The 21,393-nt window shown below is 30.9% G+C and overlaps 2 protein-coding genes across 3 annotated transcripts in view; one reads left to right on the forward strand and one right to left on the reverse strand.

The window, feature by feature from the left end:
• Positions 1 to 21,393, reverse strand: part of LOC115880303 (protein espinas-like) — a 149,190-nt gene that overhangs the window by 21,138 nt on the left and 106,659 nt on the right. The window lies entirely within an intron of this gene.
• Positions 777 to 5,842, forward strand: LOC115880321 (membrane metallo-endopeptidase-like 1). Its single transcript, XM_030897516.1, has 7 exons — positions 777 to 946; positions 1,451 to 2,462; positions 4,459 to 4,687; positions 4,763 to 4,925; positions 4,982 to 5,196; positions 5,396 to 5,510; positions 5,584 to 5,842. Exons 1-7 carry the CDS (start codon positions 823 to 825, stop codon positions 5,805 to 5,807), a joined length of 2,082 nt encoding a protein of 693 aa, XP_030753376.1. The 5' UTR covers positions 777 to 822; the 3' UTR covers positions 5,808 to 5,842.

Below are 21,393 nucleotides of genomic sequence, written 5' to 3' on the forward strand. Positions count from 1 at the left end.
TTACGCAACAACGTGCCTTTCCACGACATGCCACATCCTATATACAGGGTGAGTCAACGATAAAGTCCATTATCTAATTTGTTTGGACACCTTATTTTTAATTTTATTTTCAGTTCTGCATAAAAGTCCATAAACTTTTTAAATAATGTTTTATACCTAAAATTAATAGTTTTTGTAATATTTAAATGTGTTTAAACAAATGTCAAATTGCAGTGTGGTAAAAAATTGTCAGTGGTGCCATTGTTTCTGAAGTTGGAGTACCAAAATTTGGTAGGAGAGTTTTATAGAGCTGAAAAAAAGATATATGTAAAGATATTTTAATTAAATGATACAGGGTGTTCAAAATATATTTATGAATTTCAGCTACTTAAAATTAAAAAAATCTCATTTTTTTTAAATGGTACACCCTATATATTATAATTTTTTATTTCCACTCTATTCTTTTATTGCCTTTTCTTGGTTATTCCTAGCACATTTTGTTTCACTGAGTGTTGTGCGACTTGTGAATTTTATGTATCTGCAGTAATAATACTGCCTCAAAAATTATTTTATATAAGTCATTCTTATTTTTTTATAAGAATAACATTATTTTAACTACTTACCTAATTACTAGACACATATTATAAAACAGAAAATACAATTTTTAATCGTGTGGGCGTATTAAAATTACAACAATTAAAGTCCAGAATTAAGAGGCCTATAATAATGACGTGTCTGACCAATTAGATGCTTCAATTAAGCGACTTAGTCACTTCAGAATTAGAAAACCGGTCGTTTTTAGACCTAAATTCAGTTCTATTACATTTTTTCTTTAAGAACATCATGGACAAGTGGAGTGAAAAGCTTCAAGAACGATCAAAACTCGAAAGAAACTTGATTGTCTCAGTTATTGTGCTCGGACTATTGTGTTTTGTGTTTTTTGTGTTCTTGGTTGCCATTAGAAAAGGTGAGAATAACATACAGGGTGAGCTAGTGTTCTGAAATAACTCCATATCACGCTTTCTATTTGAGATTGTTTTCAATATAGTCATTTTAGTCCATATAATCAAATAACTTTGTAGGAAAATATGAAATAAATAAATTTTATACAAAAAACCCTTCTTATTTTTTAATAATTCGTTTTTTTTTCTTTAGCCAATCCTGAAAAACTTTATTTGTATGTAATTTCTTTTTTATTTTATTTTTCATTATACAGGGTGTGAAACATACCATTTTTATCGTTACTTATTTTTGAAAGTTTAGATAAATAATGCATACATTTTGATAACCGTCAAGGTATCGCTGTGTTGCCACAGAACTTGATTAAAAATACCGTATGATCGAAAAAAAAACGGCGTCAAAGATGGCGACAAAGATGACGACGTCAAAAACACCGTTTTTTTTTCGATCATACGGTACTTGCACTTATTTAAGATACACCCTGTATAAAATATATTACTTTTTATTACAGGACGCGATGTGTGTTACTCTCCGCAATGCATTGAAGCGTCATACCACATTTTATCCACAATAGACCAAAGTATCGATCCCTGTCAAGACTTCTACAAATTCACCTGTGGAGGCTTCCATAAAACAACCCTAGCAACCAAGAAAAGATCAACTTTAACTGATCTACAGTACCACCAAACAGCTAAACTCAACGAAATATTGTTAGAAACGTCAAACAACACTCAAAATTATTCAATAGCCTTTGAAAACCAAAAAGAATTCTACAAAGCCTGCCTAAATACAACTTTCATCGAAAAAAATAACGATACCGGCTTCCTAGAGTCCATAAGACAAGCTACAGGAAGTTGGCCATTATCACATGGCTTCGTGGAGGATCTTTATTGGCCAGAAGTCATGGTAAAGTCAAAAGAAAAAGGTTTGGTACACGATTTCTTTCTTAGTGTTGGCATAAAGAAGGATGAAAGAAGAAATAAGGTTTTTTTGGATGTTGCACTACCTCCAAAGAGGTCTTTCGAGAAAAAAGTCTTTAAAGAGGTGAATTTAGAAGGAATTTTGAACATAGCAAGGACCTGGGGAGATCCTACCCTCAGTGCTACATGGGAATTAAGAGAAACCATCAAGTTTGCGAGGAACCTATCAAAAATTATCGAAAATGCTTATTCACAGACCAAAAACCTAACTTTAACTCAACAAAAAACTCCAATTTCAGCTTTAAAAAACGTGAGCTTTCTAAAACTGCATTGGCTGTCGTTCTTGAAGAACATCACTAAGCAGAACTACCTGAAACAAGATGATGTGATCGTTTTCAGTACGGGCGAAGAGTACCTTAAGGAGTTGTACTATTTGATTCAAAGCACTTCAACGAAACTGTGGGTGAATTATATTGTAATCTTGAATATTATCAACGATTATGAGTATCTGAGTTCGAAAGTTGGAGAGTACGTTAGGGAAGTGTTGAATGAACCTCAAAAACCCAAAAGAAGTGAAGTTTGCTACAGGAAAGCTATAGAATTGTAAGTTTTTGATGTAATTTTTTATTGATTTTCTGTCTTTTTCCTATAATCAATCGTTTCTGTTCTATGTATATACCGGGTATTGCATCGTCGAGCGGGACATAGGAAATCCCATGTAAATTTTAATGGGGTCAATTATTGGCTTCCCTAATTATTTTAGAGAATAATTCTATTTAGGTTTATTAAAGAGTACTAAAACCCACATTCAAAAGAATAACTTTAGATATTTTTGATTAGCCCGTTTACGAGTTATCGCCGATTTCTTTTTAAATATTTCTCCTTTCTTAAGGCCTTGTTTTTACTTATGAGCACCAGTCAAGGTAAAAGATAACTGTCAAATGAAGTGGTCATTTCAGAAATTTATCTATTTAGTGCTTTATTATTATTATTAAAAACTCATACCTACATCGAAAATATTAGCCATGAATCCGAATAGACCGATACCTGGAAAATCTACAATCGCAAGGAATATCCAGAGATTTGAGACAAAAAAGGTACCCTAATAAATAACTGCAGATATGAAGCAAGGCAGGAACAAAGAGAAGATGCAAGAAATGATACCGACTTGGAAGTTTTATTGTGCGTGGAAGAGAACGATGGAAAGATCAGCACAAGGTAACTTGAGGATGAAATAGGAATAGATCACACTACAGCGTTTCGAATTTTGAAACGACATATTTATGGACTCTTGGTGCTTTTCATATTTGAAGGAATAGTATTTACTATTCCTTCAAATATGAAAAGCACCAAGAGCTACGAGATGGGGACGAAATACGGGGGCAGGCGTTTTGTTTTGATATGATGGAAAGAGCAAATACGGATAGGGAATTTTTAAAAAACATATGTTTTACTGACGAATGCACGTTTACCTTAAATAATGAACTGAATGTTCAAAATTATCGATATTGGAACAAAGAAAACCAACACAGGTTTGTCGAAAGAAGGACGCAATATCCACAGAAAGTAAATGTTTGGGCAGGGATATTCGGACACAATATTATCGGGCCATTATTTCTTACGCGAAATTTAAATGCAGAATATTATTTGGAACTACTCGAAAATCATATTCTACCTGCTTTACATGATGCCGCTAGGGAAAATCAGGAAGTTTGGTACCAAATGGATGGCTAAGTACCCTGGCTGTTCGGGAATAAGACAATACATAGTTTTAACGGAAACGTTATTGGCCTAAATCATACAGTAAATTGGCCAGCAAGGTCTCCTGATATTTCGCCAAATGATTTCTTTCTCTGGGGCCATTTTAAAAACAGGATATACAAGGATAAAAAATACCCAAATCTAAACGAGTTAAAAAATGCTATTTCTCGAATGCAATAGAATGTCAGTTTACCAACTAGCGAATGTAAGAAGAGAATTTTATGATCGCCTGGGTTATTGCCTAGCAGTCGATGGAGGAATATTTGAACATCTTAAATCCTAAAGTTCTAACAATTTAATAGTACCTAAATTAATAAGTTATTGAATATTGTAATAATACTATAATTGACCTTGTAATTGATTACTTTATTTTACTTTAATTCACATTAATTTGTATTTATAAATACATCTTTAAGATTTCCGATGTAGGAACGAGTTTTCAATAATAATAAAGCACTAAATAGGTAAATTTCTGAAATGACAACTTCATTTGACAGTTATTTTTAACTTGACTGGTGCTTATAAGTAAATACAGGGCCATACGAAAGGAAAAATATTTAAAAAGAAATCGGCGATAACTCGTAAACGGACTAATCAAAAATATCTAAAGTTATTCTTTTGAATGTGGGTTTTAATGCTCTTCAATAAACCTAAATAGAATTATTCTCTAAAATAATTAGGGAAGTCAATAATTGACCCCATTAAAATTTACGTTGGATTTTCTATGTCCCGTCCGACGATGCAACACCCGGTATAGGGCAAAACACTATATAGTAGAAAATTTAGTAAAAATATGTATTAAATTGTCTAATATTAAATTTTTCATTGTATTATATAGGTTTCCACATGTTGCTGAGACAGAATACATAAAAAGGTCTCTAACAAAAGAAAAGAAAAATAGAATAGAAAAACTGATAGAAAATGTGAAGGAAGAAATTATACACTCTGTGAAAGACAACGCTTGGATGAATTTGAATGATCAAAAATCATCGATAGAGTTTTTGAAAAACATGAAACAAGCAATAGGATGGACTGTCAATGAGACACAAAACGACAACTTTGAAAGAGTATGTTAATTTCAGTTTCATAGATTATGGAGTATATTTTTTTAAGTTTTTTTATAAACTTTTTGTATTTTTTAGCTCAATATGTCATCTGTAAGCCTTATAGAGATAGTACATACAGTTAGAAGGTACTATTTTGATCGTACCTATGATAAAATAGGAAGTTCTGGCATTGATGACATCCTCGAAGATACCATGGCATCTGTAAATGCCTATTACGTACATGACCTCAACATTTTAAGTAAGTATGTTGATATTATGATATCAACAATCTATAGATGATACCAAAAATTTTAGTTTTACCAGCACCAATTTTGTATCCCCCGGTATACGATCCATCTAGACCACAGTACCTCAACTACGGATCTTTAGGACATATTATAGGACATGAACTAACTCATACCTTTTCTAATAACCTTTGGAACAATGATACTAGAAAAAAGTTTGAAGAAAATGCACAATGCATTGTCAAAGACTATGAAAAATTCGTCACAGACATCGAAAGCACACAAGTAAGGCATCTCAGAGAAATAAGTAAACATAGAAAAGTTCTAAAATGTTTATTTATGAAACCATTATATTTTTATTTATATCTTGTTGACTACTTAATACAGTTAAATGTAGATCTTAGAGCATCTCTGTTGGGTACTTAAGTCTTTAAATATGATTTAGAGATGTTTTAAATATTATTTAATTGTTTTTTTTTTATAGAAAAATGGTGCAGAGACTTTGAGGGAAAATCTAGCTGACTTACTGGGTATAAACCTAGCATATACAGCCTACCAGAGATGGACAGATGATCATGGAGTTGAAACTCAGCTACCAGGTCAATAAAGTTCTCTTTATTTACAATTTTTACAAAAATTAATTGAATAATTTTGTTTTCCATCCGTATACAGGGTTGAGTTACACTCCCAATCAACTTTTTTGGATCATGGCGAGCACTTATATGTGTTCAGACAATAATTTTGACCAGAAAGACACAGATTCCATGGATATACACGGCGTTCAAAACTACAGAATAGCCGGAGCTGTCATGCATTCTCCTTATTTTTCTGACGACTTCCTGTGCCCCGTTGATACGCCCATGAATCCCGGAAAGAAATGTAAAGTTTATCTTTAAATATTATTGAAAAATAAAGAATCTATTTATTTGTTTATTAATGTTTTTTTTTTGCATAGACAAGATTGTGTAGGAAAAGGAAAACCGAGACAGGCTTTTCTTAATTTGTTTTTTAAATTGCCCGCTTTTATTTTCATTTAAGAGGAGACGTCTAGCAAACGTCATAAAGTGGAATCATCTGCCCCATTGAGTCTCAGCTTGACAACCCTTCTATAAAAACATGCCCCTCCAATAAGTATTCTTTTAATTAAAACCCTAACTTGGGTTTTTCAGTTTTTATTTCTGGCATTTTAGTAGTCTAGAGAGTCTCTTTTTATTCCGAATTATATTTCTTACATTTTTTTATATACTGGACGTTTCTAAAAGTGCAACAAAAAATAATCTGACAAATAAAAAGAGCATAATGTTTCAGTTGGGTTTCTCCTTTGAATAAGAAGACTAAGCAAGGGGCATATCAAAAATCTTAGGTACACCGCGATGGGCCTCAAATATGGCCGACTTAAATTCCGGTTTATCAGTGTCGTTCTAATTTTATTTAAAAAATGTAAAACTATGATGTAGGGTAGACGTGGGGTAGACCCCAACGTCAATAATTTGTTGTTTTATTTTACGTTGTGAATAAATGTTGGTAGTTATTAAAATTGTTATAAAAATATATAATTCTAATAAAAATAGATAAGTTATAATAAGTATTTATTACCACAAACATCCGATACGCTACTGAAGCAGGTAAGTCAAATTAACGTATCTAAATTCTTTGACATATAATCTTTGACAAGTAATAAATAAAAGCTAAAATGCAAGAAAAATATATAATTTAGTTAATTTAAGTGAATTTCATAAATGATCGGTTTACTACACGTATGTATATTATATAGTCACTTACTAGCGAAAAGTTGTTCCATTATTTCACAATTTTTTGCCGAGATCTACCGCACGCTACACAACCAACTATTTTAGAGTCTTTTTCAATAAATCGCGATAGTGTCACTGTTAATTTAAGTGCTGCCACAATTTCCATCTAGATTTACTACCTTTATACAACTATCAGTAGTAGAATAAATAATAAATAACATAAAATACGCTCCATAAAGACTGACAAATCCACAAAATTTCAAATCAAATTCAAATGTGTCAAATGAATCGTCAAACAGAACTGTCAAGGATCCCCACCCTAGAGAGCTTTTTCCGCCCACCATGCATGAATACATGGATAGCATTATGCTCCTTCCTTAGTCTTCTTATTCAAAGGGTTTCTCCCACCACAATGCCAATTATTTGGCTTTTTTTTTGCTCATATTCAAAGGCCTTAGAAACATAAACATGTAGAAAATTTTATGTGGATTCAGAATATTAGGTTTAGATACCTTGGATTTGTGAAAAAAATAATTTTTTGGAATCTCTGTTTTTGAGCTATTTTTGATGATGGTTAAAATGTCTCCATCATCCATTACTGTTCTCGTAAGACTACAACGTAGTAATAAAATAACAGTAGTTTTAACAAAATCGATGCAAAAATGCCCATTTTTGGCTATTTTTTATATACTGGACGTTTCTAGAAGTGCGACAAAAAATAATCTGACAAATAAAAAGAAATATATTGTTTAACTTGGGTTTTCCCAACAAAAAACAATAAAAATAGAATTATCTTTTTAAAAATTCACACCATGTCGCGTTCAACGAATTCCAACAGTGTACTCGAACAAAAAAACATTTATAACCATGTTATGTCCATTCAGACATGACACAAACGTAGAATATAAAGTTGAACCAAGTTCTCATGTCAATTCATAGAGGTTCTCTCTACTCTAATAATTGCATCAACTAAAAAAGCATTATAAGTATATTTTAATTGTTATAATTATCTTTTTCTTGTTTAGATTCTTGCTATATTATTATCTCTGTAGTCTTCGCAGCAACTGCAAGCTAAAAAACTAGAATAAAGGATCCAATTTTAAGTCTCGTTCCGAATTTGCCAGAATCCATTTCGGTTTGGGAATTGTTTCATTAAAGTCAGAGTGAAATTCCAGCCGTTGGAGACAATAAAAATGTAAATAAGTTCTGGGTTTTGCGGAATCAACGGTACAATTGCAGAAAGGGTTATTACACAAGCAATCAGAAGAAGAATGAAGCGTTTTTGTTAATTTAGACAGTTTTTTTACACAAAATACTAAAGAAAGTAATCCATTTTCGACATTTGTAAGAAATTTTATGTAGATTTAAAATATCTACACTTTTAGAATAAGCTTAGATACCTTGATTTTATAAGGAAAATAATTTTTTAAATCCTTGTTTTTGAGCTATTTTTGATGATTTAAAGGTTAAAATCTTCCCTACATCCATTAATGTTCTCTAAGAATATAGTGGTCTATATTTACTTATTCTACGTCTTTTAATTAGTAAATAAGATCGTTTTTAGCAAAACCGGTGGCACGACGAAGATTGCCAAATTTTATGACTGAAAAAATGCCAATTTTTAAATTCCAAACACACGTGCTTTGATTAAGGTTTGGTTTGCCATAAAATAGCGAACAATTTGTTACAAAACCATATAAATTATACAGGGTTGTTCACCACATACGACACGGAGTATTGTAGCTAAACGATGAGATTTTTACAAAGTGTAAGTATTGGGTTCGACGAAGGACTAAGATTTATTATACTTGAACCTTACCGTTTTTGAAATATTTTCAATTTTGTGAAATTGCAGTAAAAATGTTAAGGCTTCATTTCTCCAAGGATATCAAAGTTTTTAATACTAAATATTTACTGAAGTTTATTTACTGATCAGTTATTGTGTTGCAATAATAAAAATAATACTACCTTATACAGAGTGTCTAAAAATTTATTTTAAATAATTATTAGCTTCAAACGGCAATAACTTCTTTAATTTAAATGGAACACCCTATATATTTTACGAGAATCAGATGCACAATTTAATTGTCTATCAAATTATATTATACCATTTTTTACCTATCTCTTTAAGTTTCCGTAGAAAATGCATTTTCTTGTAATTTAGAACTTATTTATCAATATACCCATGGACTACTGACATTTTAGATTATTTTTAAAGATTTACCAAATTTTTAAAGAGTACAGATACTAATATTGTCGATATAATTGGCTTATTTCATTAAAAAATAAAAAAAACTGTAAATATTTGTTAAAGAGGACCAATTAATATGATTCCAGTATTCAAACTACATTAACTGACTGTTTGCGTTGATTAATAATAATTGCTCCAAATACTAAAAAACTGAATTTTGTATGGGCATTAGACAGTGTGATAAAAAGTAACACCTTAAAAATGATATTTCATTTTTTAATAAATGCTTATTTATAACAACAAAGACTTTAATTTGGTAACTTATTATTATATTGATTTCTGACTCAAAAATCCACATTTATTTATAATAATTTATTAACGAACACAATTAAGTATGTCATTAATTAGTATATGGGCGGAAATAATGGTGTTATATTTAATTAATGGTATACTCTTTTATAAAGATTTAAATAGTTTTTTCTGCATACAAATGGTTAGTAATATTATCGTTTTGCTAAAAACGATAATATTACTAGTCTGTACATTTTGTACATTTGTTGTTTTAAAACAATCTAAAATGTCAATATTCCATGGATATATTGATAAATGAGGTCTAAATTATAAGAAAATGCATTTTCTACGAAAACTTGAAGGGATAGGTAAAAAATGGTATAATACAATTTGATAGACAATTTAATTGTGCATCTGATTCTCCTAAAATATACAGGGCATTCCATTTAAATTAAAGAAGTTATTGCCGTTTGAAGCTAATAATTATTTAAAATAAATTTTTAGACACTCTGTATAAGGTAGTATTATTTTTATTATTGCAACACAATAATTGATCAATAAATAAACTTCATTAAAGATTTAGTATTAAAAACATTGATACCCTTGGAGAAATGAAGCTTTAAAATTTTTACTGCAATTTCACAAAATTGAAAATATTTCAAAAACGGTAAGGTTTAAGTATAATAAATCTTAATCAAATTTACCTTTCTTTTAATCGTAGAAACTAAAAATGTAATAATATACAGGGTGTTCCATTTAAAAAAATACAACTTTGATATTTTTTATTTATTTGGGACACTCTGTATCTTGTAAAACTATTTTTAAATTGTAGCTCTAATAGTCCTTCAACGAACCCCGAACTTACAATTTGTAAAAATTTGATCGTTTAGCTACAATACTCCGTGTCGTATGTGGTGAACAACCCTGTACATATATCACTGTAATCACAAAACTTCAATCTATTTCCGTATTGTAACGGAAATTGAAATTATGTCATTATTTTCGAGAAAATTTAGTCCAAATATAAGGAATATTTTGTTGATCAAAGACTTGAAAATCAAAATCTTAAAAATAAAGAAGCTGCCTAAAAATGTGCTGAAATACGGATATAGTATAATCGTTTATCTTTAATTTCCTTCTTCATTTGTGTAAAAATACCTAGTCAGTTTTACATAAAACGTTAAATGCCGAACGCTTATTTTGCTACTTCTTTGGACTACTGAAATGGACACTTAAATAATTAATAATACAAATGTTTTTCCCTTCTACAGACGATCTGATGGACATACTGTATATTAATTAGCTCTAAATCATCAGAAAAAGAAATAAATATAAAAAAATGATTTTATTTCGCCATAATCAGTTTTTATACGGCAAAATAACGAGTTCCTTAGGTCCCTTCCACACGGGAATTAATGGCCGGTGTCATCTGAACCCGCCATAACGATTTAACAACGGGCTAAATTGTTGTGATCTCGATCGGCAGGTTAGATGCAAATTAAACGATATTAAGGTGGGATTTAAATGTTAAGGAATTCGCTGACATGGAATTAAGTACCTCCTATACCTGTTCTGTACCATGTTTATGCGGAACGTACCAAGATTTTTGAAAAGTAGACTACTTCAAGTAGATAGTAATTTAGTTGTAGACAGGGTAGAACCAGTTAGCATCAAACTCTGGATAGTCTTTTCTGTTTGTAATAGGCACAGAAACCATTCAATTCTAATAGAATATAAAATTCTGCATACGACAAGTATAGTTTTGACTCTTTTAGAGTTTTATTAATATTTTTTTCAACGGTACAAACACTAGTCCAGTTTTTTCAGCTTTAAGACAAAATAAGCGGAACTAGCGCTGTCTCTCCCGGGCTGTCCCTCAACACTATTAACATTCCAGCTCAAACTAAGTCATATTCTGATAGAATATAAAATTCTGCATACGACAAGTACTGTTTTGACTCCTTTAGATTTTTATTAATATTTTTTTCAGCGGTACAAACACTGGTCTTGTTTTTCCAGCTTTAAGACAAAATAAGCGGAACTAGCGTTGTCTCTCCCTGGCTCTCCCTCAACACTATTAACATTTTAGCTCAAATTAAGACGTATTCTGATAGAATGTAAAATTCTGCATACGACAAGTATAGTTTTGACTCCTTTAGAATTGTATTAATATTTTATTCAGCGGTACAAACACTGGTCCTGTTTTTTCAGCTTTAAGACAAAATAAGCGGGACTAGCTCTGTCTCTCCCGGGCTCTCCCTCAATACTATTATCATTTCAGCTCAAACTAAGACATATTCTGATAGAATATAAAATTCTACATACGACAAATATAGTTTTGACTCCTTTAGAATTTTATTAATATTTTTTTCAGCGGTACAAACACTGGTCTTGTTTTTCCAGCTTTAAGACAAAATAAGCGGAACTAGCGTTGTCTCTCCCTGGCTCTCCCTCAACACTATTAACATTTTAGCTCAAACTGAGACGTATTATGATAGAACATAAAATTCTGCATACGACAAGTATCGTTTGGACTTCTTTAAGAATTTTATTAATATTTTTTCAACGGTACAAGCACTGGTCCTGTTTTTTCAGCTTTAAGACAAAATAAGCGGAACTAGCGCTGTCTCTCCCTGGCTCTCCCTCAACACTATTAACATTTCAGCTCAAACTAAGACATATTCTGATAGAATATAAAATTCTGCATACGACAGGTATGGTTTTGACTCCTTTAGAATTTTATTAATATTTTTTTCAACATTACAAACACTAGTCCTGTTTTTTCAGCTTTAAGACAAAATAAGCGGAACTACCGCTGTCTCTCCCGGGCTCTCCCTCAACACTATTAACATTTCAGCTCAGACTAAGACATATTCTGATAGAATATAAAATTCTGCATACGACAAGTATAGTTTTGACTCCTTTAGAATTTTATTAATATTTTTTTCAACGGTACAAACACTGGTCCTGTTTTTTCAGCTTTAAGACAAAATAAGCGGGACTAGCTCTGTCTCTCCCGGGCTCTCCCTCAATACTATTATCATTTCAGCTCAAACTAAGACATATTCTGATAGAATATAAAATTCTGCATACGACAAGTATAGTTTTGATTCTTTTAGAATTTTATTAATATTTTTTTCAACGGTACAAACACTGGTCCTGTTTTTTCAGCTTTAAGACAAAATAAGCGGAACTAGCTCTGTCTCTCCCTGGCTCTCCCTCAATACTATTATCATTTCAGCTCAAACTAAGACATATTCTGATAGAATATAAAATTCTGCATACGACAAGTATAGTTTTGATTCTTTTAGAATTTTATTAATATTTTTTTCAACGGTACAAACACTGGTCCTGTTTTTTCAGCTTTAAGACAAAATAAGCGGGACTAGCTCTGTCTCTCCCTGGCTCTCCCTCAATACTATTATCATTTCAGCTCAAACTAAGACATATTCTGATAGAATATACAATTCTGCATACGACAAGTATAGTTTTGACTCCTTTAGAATTTTATTAATATTTTTTTCAACGGTACAAACACTGGTCCTGTTTTTTCAGCTTTAAGACAAAATAAGCGGGACTAGCTCTGTCTCTCCCGGGCTCTCCGTCAATACTATTATCATTTCAGCTCAAACTAAGACATATTCTGATAGAATATAAAATTCTGCATACGACAAGTATAGTTTTGATTCTTTTAGAATTTTATTAATATTTTTTTCAACGGTACAAACACTGGTCCTGTTTTTTCAGCTTTAAGACAAAATAAGCGGGACTAGCTCTGTCTCTCCCTGGCTCTCCCTCAATACTATTATCATTTCAGCTCAAACTAAGACATATTCTGATAGAATATAAAATTCTGCATACGACAAGTATAGTTTTGACTCCTTTAGAATTTTATTAATATTTTTTTCAGCGGTACAAACACTGATCTTGTTTTTCCAGCTTTAAGACAAAATAAGCGGAACTAGCGTTGTCTCTCCCTGGCTCTCCCTCAACACTATCAACATTTTAGCTCAGACTAAGACGTATTATGATAGACCATAAAATTCTGCATACGACAAGTATAGTTTGGACTCCTTTAGAATTTTATTAATATTTTTTTCAGCGGTACAAACACTGATCTTGTTTTTCCAGCTTTAAGACAAAATAAGCGGAACTAGCGTTGTCTCTCCCTGGCTCTCCCTCAACACTATCAACATTTTAGCTCAGACTAAGACGTATTATGATAGACCATAAAATTCTGCATACGACAAGTATAGTTTGGACTCCTTTAGAATTTTATTAATATTTTTTTCAACGGTACAAACACTGGTCTTGTTTTTCCAGCTTTAAGACAAAATAAGCGGAACTAGCGTTGTCTCTCCCTGGCTCTCCCTCAATACTATTATCATTTCAGCTCAAACTAAGACATATTCTGATAGAATATAAAATTCTGCATACGACAAGTATAGTTTTGATTCTTTTAGAATTTTATTAATATTTTTTTCAAAGGTACAAACACTGGTCCTGTTTTTTCAGCTTTAAGACAAAATAAGCGGGACTAGCTCTGTGTCTCCCGGGCTCTCCCTCAATACTATTATCATTTCAGCTCAAGCTAAGTCATATTCTGATAGAATATAAAATTCTGCATACGACAAGTATAGTTTTGACTCCTTTAGAATTTTATTAATATTTTTTTCAGCGGTACAAACACTGGTCCTGTTTTTTCAGCTTTAAGACAAAATAAGCGGAACTAGCGCTGTCTCTCCCGGGCTCTCCGTCAATACTAATAATATTTCAGTTCAAACTAAGACATATTCTGGGTATTCGTTGTTCAGTCGAAATAAACTGTAAAAGTTAGCTTTCATTTTCGGTGAAAGCCTGTTTTTCATTAGAATAGAATATCCAAATTTATTTATTTATTTACGTAGAAAACAAGGTCTATTTATTAACTTCATTTTAAAGTACTTGTTACTCTGTTGTAACATTCTTTTTGTATAAAATAAAAAAAAAAACATACCTAGAGATCTAGGTTATACGCGATTTTCGTTTGTAAACATTTAAACTGAATGGAGAATTTTTAATTCTTGTTGCTTTCGTAACAACCAAGCAAGTTAAGAAAAAATCTAAAATGCTTTAGTCGACTTTCACTTCACTTAAGATACTATAGCGGTACATGAAAAGGTTATTAGGTACAAAAACCACAAATATTCTGAAATTTATAAGTTATTAACTAAATGCTATATTTAGCAATCGGTCTTATTCTAATTTATATAAAAGAAATTACATATAAATTAAAGAATTGGTCAAGTGCGAGTCGGACTCGCGCACGAAAGGTTCCGTACCATTCATTATCTATACAAAATTAGACACTATACAGGGTTGTTCACCACATACGACACGGAGTATTGTAGCTAAACGATGAGATTTTTACAAATTGTAAGTTTTGGGTTCGATGAAGGACTATTAGAGCTACAATTTAAAAATATTTTTACAAGATACAGAGTGTCCCAAATAAATAAAAAATATCAAAGTTGTATTTTTTTAAATGGAACACCCTGTATATTATTACATTTTTAGTTTCTACGATTAAAATAAAGGTAAATTTGATTAAGGTTTATTACACTTAAACCTTACCGTTTTTGAAATATTTTCAATTTTGTGAAATTGCAGTAAAAACTTTAAAGCTTCATTTCTCCAAGGGTATCAATGTTTTTAATACTAAATATTTAATGAAGTTTATCTATTGATCAGTTATTGTGTTGCAATAATAAAAATAATACTACCTTATACAGAGTGTCTAAAAATTTATTTTAAATAATTATTAGCTTCAAACGGCAATAACTTGTTTAATTTAAATGGAACACCCTGTATATTTTACGAGAATCAGATGCACAATTTAATTGTCTATCAAATTATATTATGACATTTTTTACCTATCTCTTTAAGTTTCCGTAGAAAATTTATTTTCTTGTAATTTAGAACTTATTTATCAATATATCCATGGACTATTGACATTTTAGATTATTTTTAAAGATGTATCAAATTTTTAAAGAGTACAGATACTAATATTGTCGATATAATTCGTTTATTTCATTAAAAAATAAAAAAAAACTGTTCAAATATTTGTTAAAGAGGACCAATTAATATGATCCAGTATTCAAACTACATTAACTGACTGTTTGCATTGATTAATAATAATTGCTCCAAATACTAAAAAACTGAATTTTGTATGGGCATTAGACAGTGTGATAAAAAGTAACACCTTAAAAATGATATTTCATTTTTTATAAATGCTTATTTATAACAACAAAGACTTTAATTTGATAACTTATTATTATATTGATTTCTGACTCAAAAATCCACATTTATTTATAATAATTTATTAACGAACACAATTAAGTATGTCATTAATTAGTATATGGGCGGAAATAATGGTGTTATATTTAATTAATTGTATACTCTTTTATGAATTTAAATAGTTTTCTTTTTGCATACAAATGGGCTAGTAATATTATCGTTTTGCTAAAAACGATAATATTACTAGTCTGTACATTTTGTACATTTGTTGCTTTAAAAACAATCTAAAATGTCAATATTCCATGGATATATTGATAAATGAGGTCTAAATTATAAGAAAATGCATTTTCTACGAAAACTTGAAGGGATAGGTAAAAAATGGTATAATACAATTTGATAGACAATTTAATTGTGCATCTGATTCTCCTAAAATATACAGGGCATTCCATTTAAATTAAAGAAGTTATTGCCGTTTGAAGCTAATAATTATTTAAAATAAATTTTTAGACACTCTGTATAAGGTAGTATTATTTTTATTATTGCAACACAATAACTGATCAGTAAATAAACTTCAGTAAATATTTAGTATTAAAAACTTTGATACCCTTGGAGAAATGAAGTCTTAAAATTTTTACTGCAATTTCACAAAATTGAAAATATTTCAAAAATGGTAAGTTTTAAGTATAATAAATCTTAATCAAATTTACATTTATTTTAATCGTAGAAACTAAAAATGTAATAATATACAGGGTGTTCCATTTAAAAAAATACAACTTTGATATTTTTTATTTATTTGGGACACTCTGTATCTTGTAAAAATATTTTTAAATTGTAGCTCTAATAGTCCTTCAACGAACCCCAAACTTACAATTTGTAAAAATCTCATCGTTTAGCTACAATACTCCGTGTCGTATGTGGTGAACAACCCTGTATATTTTACCTAATAAAATCGATCGTTTCCATACATAAAAGCGACCTTGTATAACTAACATACAAAGTACCGGAGTGAATTTTATCAAAATATCCAATCTCTAAGTCATCTAAGAAACTATTTCATTCTTCCAACGAGACAGGCAAGAATTTGAGAACTGCCCATCACACATCACTTTGATTTTTTTCCTATCCCATCTCAAATAACGGCACCACAAAGAAAATCTATTACATAAGTAAAAAATCTAATCACGCATCTATATCCCTGTTTGATTGATGATTACGTTTTTACCGGCTTTGAAATTGAAAAGGCGCTTCTAGATACGCACACAGGTGCACATAACTAAAGCAAATAGTCTCTCCGAATAAAGTTATTTAGATCATTGGAATTTTAATTGAAAATATATGCTAGAAAACTGTAGTTCATATCAAATAAATTTTTATCACGTGATTAAGCTTGACCGGCACAGCGTTGTCCACTTTTATATAATTTTTTTTTAATACAAAATATTTCAGGAAACAAAAATAAATCTGTACTAATATACAGGGTGTCCCAGAAATAAGTGCAAATATTTTAACTGGTAGTAGAGTTCAACCCTAGAAACACGCCTATGAGGTTTTTTTCGCGAAAATGAGAAATTTTTTAGTTAAAAAACATAATTTCATGATAATATGAAAACATAGGTATTAGATTAAATTTACAAGAAAGAAAAACCAGAAAAGATCCAGTGATTCTCAAAATTTTAGCAAAAAATCTTTTTTTTTGGAAATTTTCAAAGTAAAATAACTCCGTTATTTTGGACTTATTTGAAAAACGATAAAGAGAAAATATGTTTCTTTTATCGAGATCTACCACCTCTTAAAATATTTGCACTTATTTCTGGGACACCCTGTATAAAATCCAAATATGTGATTGACACACTGATTAATCACGATCCTGCTCAAACCACTCAACGTAAGAAGCTCAATTTTGGCATACAGGTTGATTCTAGCGTGTAGAGGTTCGAAGGGAGGATTTTTCGAAATTCCAGTTCCAAGGAGGTGAAACCACCCCTCAAATATTACAATATTTTTTATTTAAAAAACGGTTAAGTTTCCGAAAAAACGCTTATACACGTAAATTTAATTTTATTTTTTTACATATTTTAAGATTTTTTAAATATGTATACAGGGTGTTTCGAAAAATCTGGTCACTGATTAATCACGATCTTGCTTAAAGCGCTCGACGTAAAAAGCTGATTTTTGGAAAACGGATTGACTTAGGGTGTAGAGGTTCGATAAGAAGGGATTTTTCGAAGCTCGAATTCTAAGGGTTAGAAATCACCCCTCAAATATTAGAATATTTTTTATTTAAAAACCGTTGAGTTTTTGGGAAAAACTCTTAAACACGTATATTTTATTTTGTTGTTTTACATATTTCAAGATTTTTTTTAAAATTTATACAGGGTGTTTCATTAAATATGACCACTGAGTAATCACGATTCTGCTTAAACTGCTTGACGTTTAAAGCTGATTTTTGGCAAACTAATTGACTGTGGGGTGTAGAGGTTCGATAAGGAGGGGTTTCTCGATTGTTTTTAAAAGTTCGCCGCTTTTAACTAGTAGGCTTTGGACCCCTTATTAATGATATGCCCTTAATGGAACTCGAAAACATATTTTTCTAGCAAGACGACGCACCGTCTCAGAACGCTGAAGTTATCAGCAAATTTTTGCAGCCAATTTCAAGAATAACTGAATAGCTAACCAAGATCTCAGCCGTTGGGCGTCGAGGCCGCCTGACTTAGTGCCCATGGATCTAATCCTATGGATATATTTGCGGAATAATAAAGGTTCCTTATTCTTCCGTATAATCTATACAAAAATTAGAAATACTTAGCAGTTATGAGAGGGTATCTTTCACCTTCACTGAGTTAATGAATTCCGCGAGAAATGTTCAAAAACTGCCCCGTCTGTCCATAACAGAAGACGGTCGATATGTCGAACACTTGTAGCAAAATCTCATGTCTTGGTTTGCTATTTATCTTTATTGTTATTAGATATAGTTTAAATCTGTTGATGTTGGTTAAATATATTTTAAATTGTTATAAAATTCTGCATCTCTCATAGCAAATATTATTTGCGTTTTAATTGATGCTCACAGCTAAAAATTTTTTGCATTACAGCCGGTGCCGTTCAAAGCCTACTTATTTAACGCGGGCGAATTTTTATATACTCTATATCTCGAAGAGGAATCAAGCAAAATATCAAGTGTGTTATATTTTTGGAAAGGTAATTTTAAATTCTTTTCAATAAATTAAAAATATACAGGGTGTCCCATATAAAAAATCAAATTTTCTGTTGATAATTCTTAAATTATTAATTGTTAAAAAAATTATACTTAAACCATTAGATTCTATGTAAAAAAGTGCTTTAGAAATGTTTTCATAAAAATACAAAATTTTTCACAGCAAAAAAGTTACAGCGATTTGTTAAAATTATGCATATTTTTGAAAAACACCCCGTAACTCCGAAACGGTAACAGATAACGATATGCGGTTTTCACCATCATATTTTTGACAAATCCTATAGAAAAGGGCGTTTCGATTTAAAAGCGTCGAATTTGACCCACCCTGTACAGGGTGTAAAAAATAGTGTACACACAAAATAAAAGAGAGTGTTTCTATATATATATGGTATGTACCCTGTGCCTACAAGTCCAAATCTTTCCAAGAAAAAACTAACTTAAAATGGAACTCAAGAATCCACTGAACTTTGCTATATTTGAGCGATTGAAAAAACTTCAATCATTTCGATTCACCCTGTATAAACAATTAAAAATACATTGCTTAGTGCGTTATTAGCATCAAGGAAGCTTATTAATGCTCTAAGTATACATTATGATGATTAACCATGAGATTTTTCTATAGAAATACAAAAAGGAATATAATTTTACCATAATCTCACTACTACTCTTCGTGGGAAGAACATCAAGACAATACATTTTAATGACCACTTTTTACCTTTTTTTATCTTTGTTTCAGTAATTTTAACTTGAAGAAAGTGAACAGGTAGTCAGGTAACCCGTGACTGTAGTGGCTACTCGTACTGTATCAGTACTGTCAGATTTTCTCACGTTGATAAGACTGGTTTTTTTATTTATCTTTTACAGTACTGGCTACGTGAACAAATTTGAACCTTTTAAATATTAAACGGTACCATTTGGATCGCTTAGATACATATCTATAATGGGTTTAAATGAGATTTGAGGATCTGCTTTCCATAGCAACTGTTAAAATTCCTTTATTTTTTCTATCAAAAATAGTAGATAGAATATGTTGGCCGCCTGGAGCAAGCCGAAAAAATGCGCCCCCCCCTCTACAGACAAACGTTTTTTTATTAGTTCGAAGTTTGATCCGAAGAATCAGGTGTGAAAAAAAATTATGAAAGTTGTGCCACAGATGGTAAGAATATTATCAAACGCTTTCGGAAAAAAATAAATATTGCAAGATTTTTAGAATTAGCATTTAAATTTTGTACTTAACAAGAATAAAAAAACATTATAAGGTACATTAGCCAAACAAACACCTAAAACAAGGTAATATAAATTATTATAAATTATTAACAAAACAAAATTCGTAACAAATACATAGACATAATCCTGAGAAACAAACTGAAATAAAATCGTCGATGTTTAGACTGTTCGCTATTTCGTGCTCAATAGATAATAAAAATAATCCGCTTATCGTTCTTGTGTCATACTTGATCTCAGGTAATTCTCTCAATTATTTTGAGTTTAGAAAAACTTCTCTCCCCGGTTGCCATTGAAACCGGCAGCGTTAATAAGATTCTTATCTTTGAATAAGAAGACTAAGGAAGGAGCATATCAAAAATCTTAGGTACACCGCGATGGGCCTCAAATATGGCCGACTTAAATTCCGGTTTATCAGTGTCGTTCTAATTTTATTTAAAAAATGTAAAACTATGATGTAGGGTAGACGTGGGGTAGACTCAATAATTTGTTGTTTTATTTTACGTTGTGAATAAATGTTGGTAGTTATTAAAATTGTTATAAAAATATATAATTCTAATAAAAATAGATAAGTTATAATAAGTATTTATTAACACAAACATCCGATACGCTACTGAAGCAGGTAAGTCAAATTAACGTATCTAAATTCTTTGACATCTAATCTTTGACAGGTAATAAATAAAAGCTAAAATGCAAGAAAAATATATAATTTAGTTAATTTAAGTGAATTTCATAAATGATCGGTTTACTACACGTATGTATATTATATAGTCACTTACTAGCGAAAAGTTGTTCCATTATTTCACTCAATTTTTGCCGAGATCTAACGCACGCTACACAACCAACTATTTTAGAGTCTTTTTCGATAAATCGCGAGAGTGTCACTGTTAATTTAAGTTCTGCCACATTTTCCATCTAGATTTACTACCTTTATTCAACTATCAGTAGTAGAATAAATAATAAATAACATAAAATCAGCTCCGTAAAGACTGACAAATCCACAAAATTTCAAATCAAATTCAAATGTGTCAAATGAATCGTCAAACAGAACTGTCAAGGATCCCCACCCTAGAGAGCTTTTATGATGCCCTTTCCGCACCATGCATGAATACATGGATAGCATTATGCTCCTTCCTTAGTCTTCTTATTCAAAGATTCTTATGGAGATGTAAATATTTGGAAAGTTTCCAATCAGATCGTGAATTTTTAAATATTTTAATGTTTGTTTTGGACAACTGAAGTTTTCGGCATTATGTGGTGGTATTAGAGCAATTAGAGCTAATATCTCGTCCCGAAGCTCTAGGCCACTCATATCATGTTTGTCTCCGTGCGTTAAATAGAGATGAAGATCCATACAATGCTTGTTATTTCCTCTCGCAGATATTCCTGAGAACTGCAAAGTCGTATAAAAAGAAAAAATAGTCCGAGTGAGCGTTTAACAACCTTTCCTGGAGAGCCTCATGGATTGTATCCAGGACAACAAAGAAAAAATCGATTTTAAACTTTTCCCGTGGATCTAAAATTGGCTCATCCAC

Source organism: Sitophilus oryzae, unplaced genomic scaffold (assembly GCF_002938485.1).
Source record: "Sitophilus oryzae breed Bouriz unplaced genomic scaffold, Soryzae_2.0 scaffold_1621_pilon_pilon, whole genome shotgun sequence".
Lineage (NCBI taxonomy): Eukaryota > Metazoa > Arthropoda > Insecta > Coleoptera > Curculionidae > Sitophilus > Sitophilus oryzae.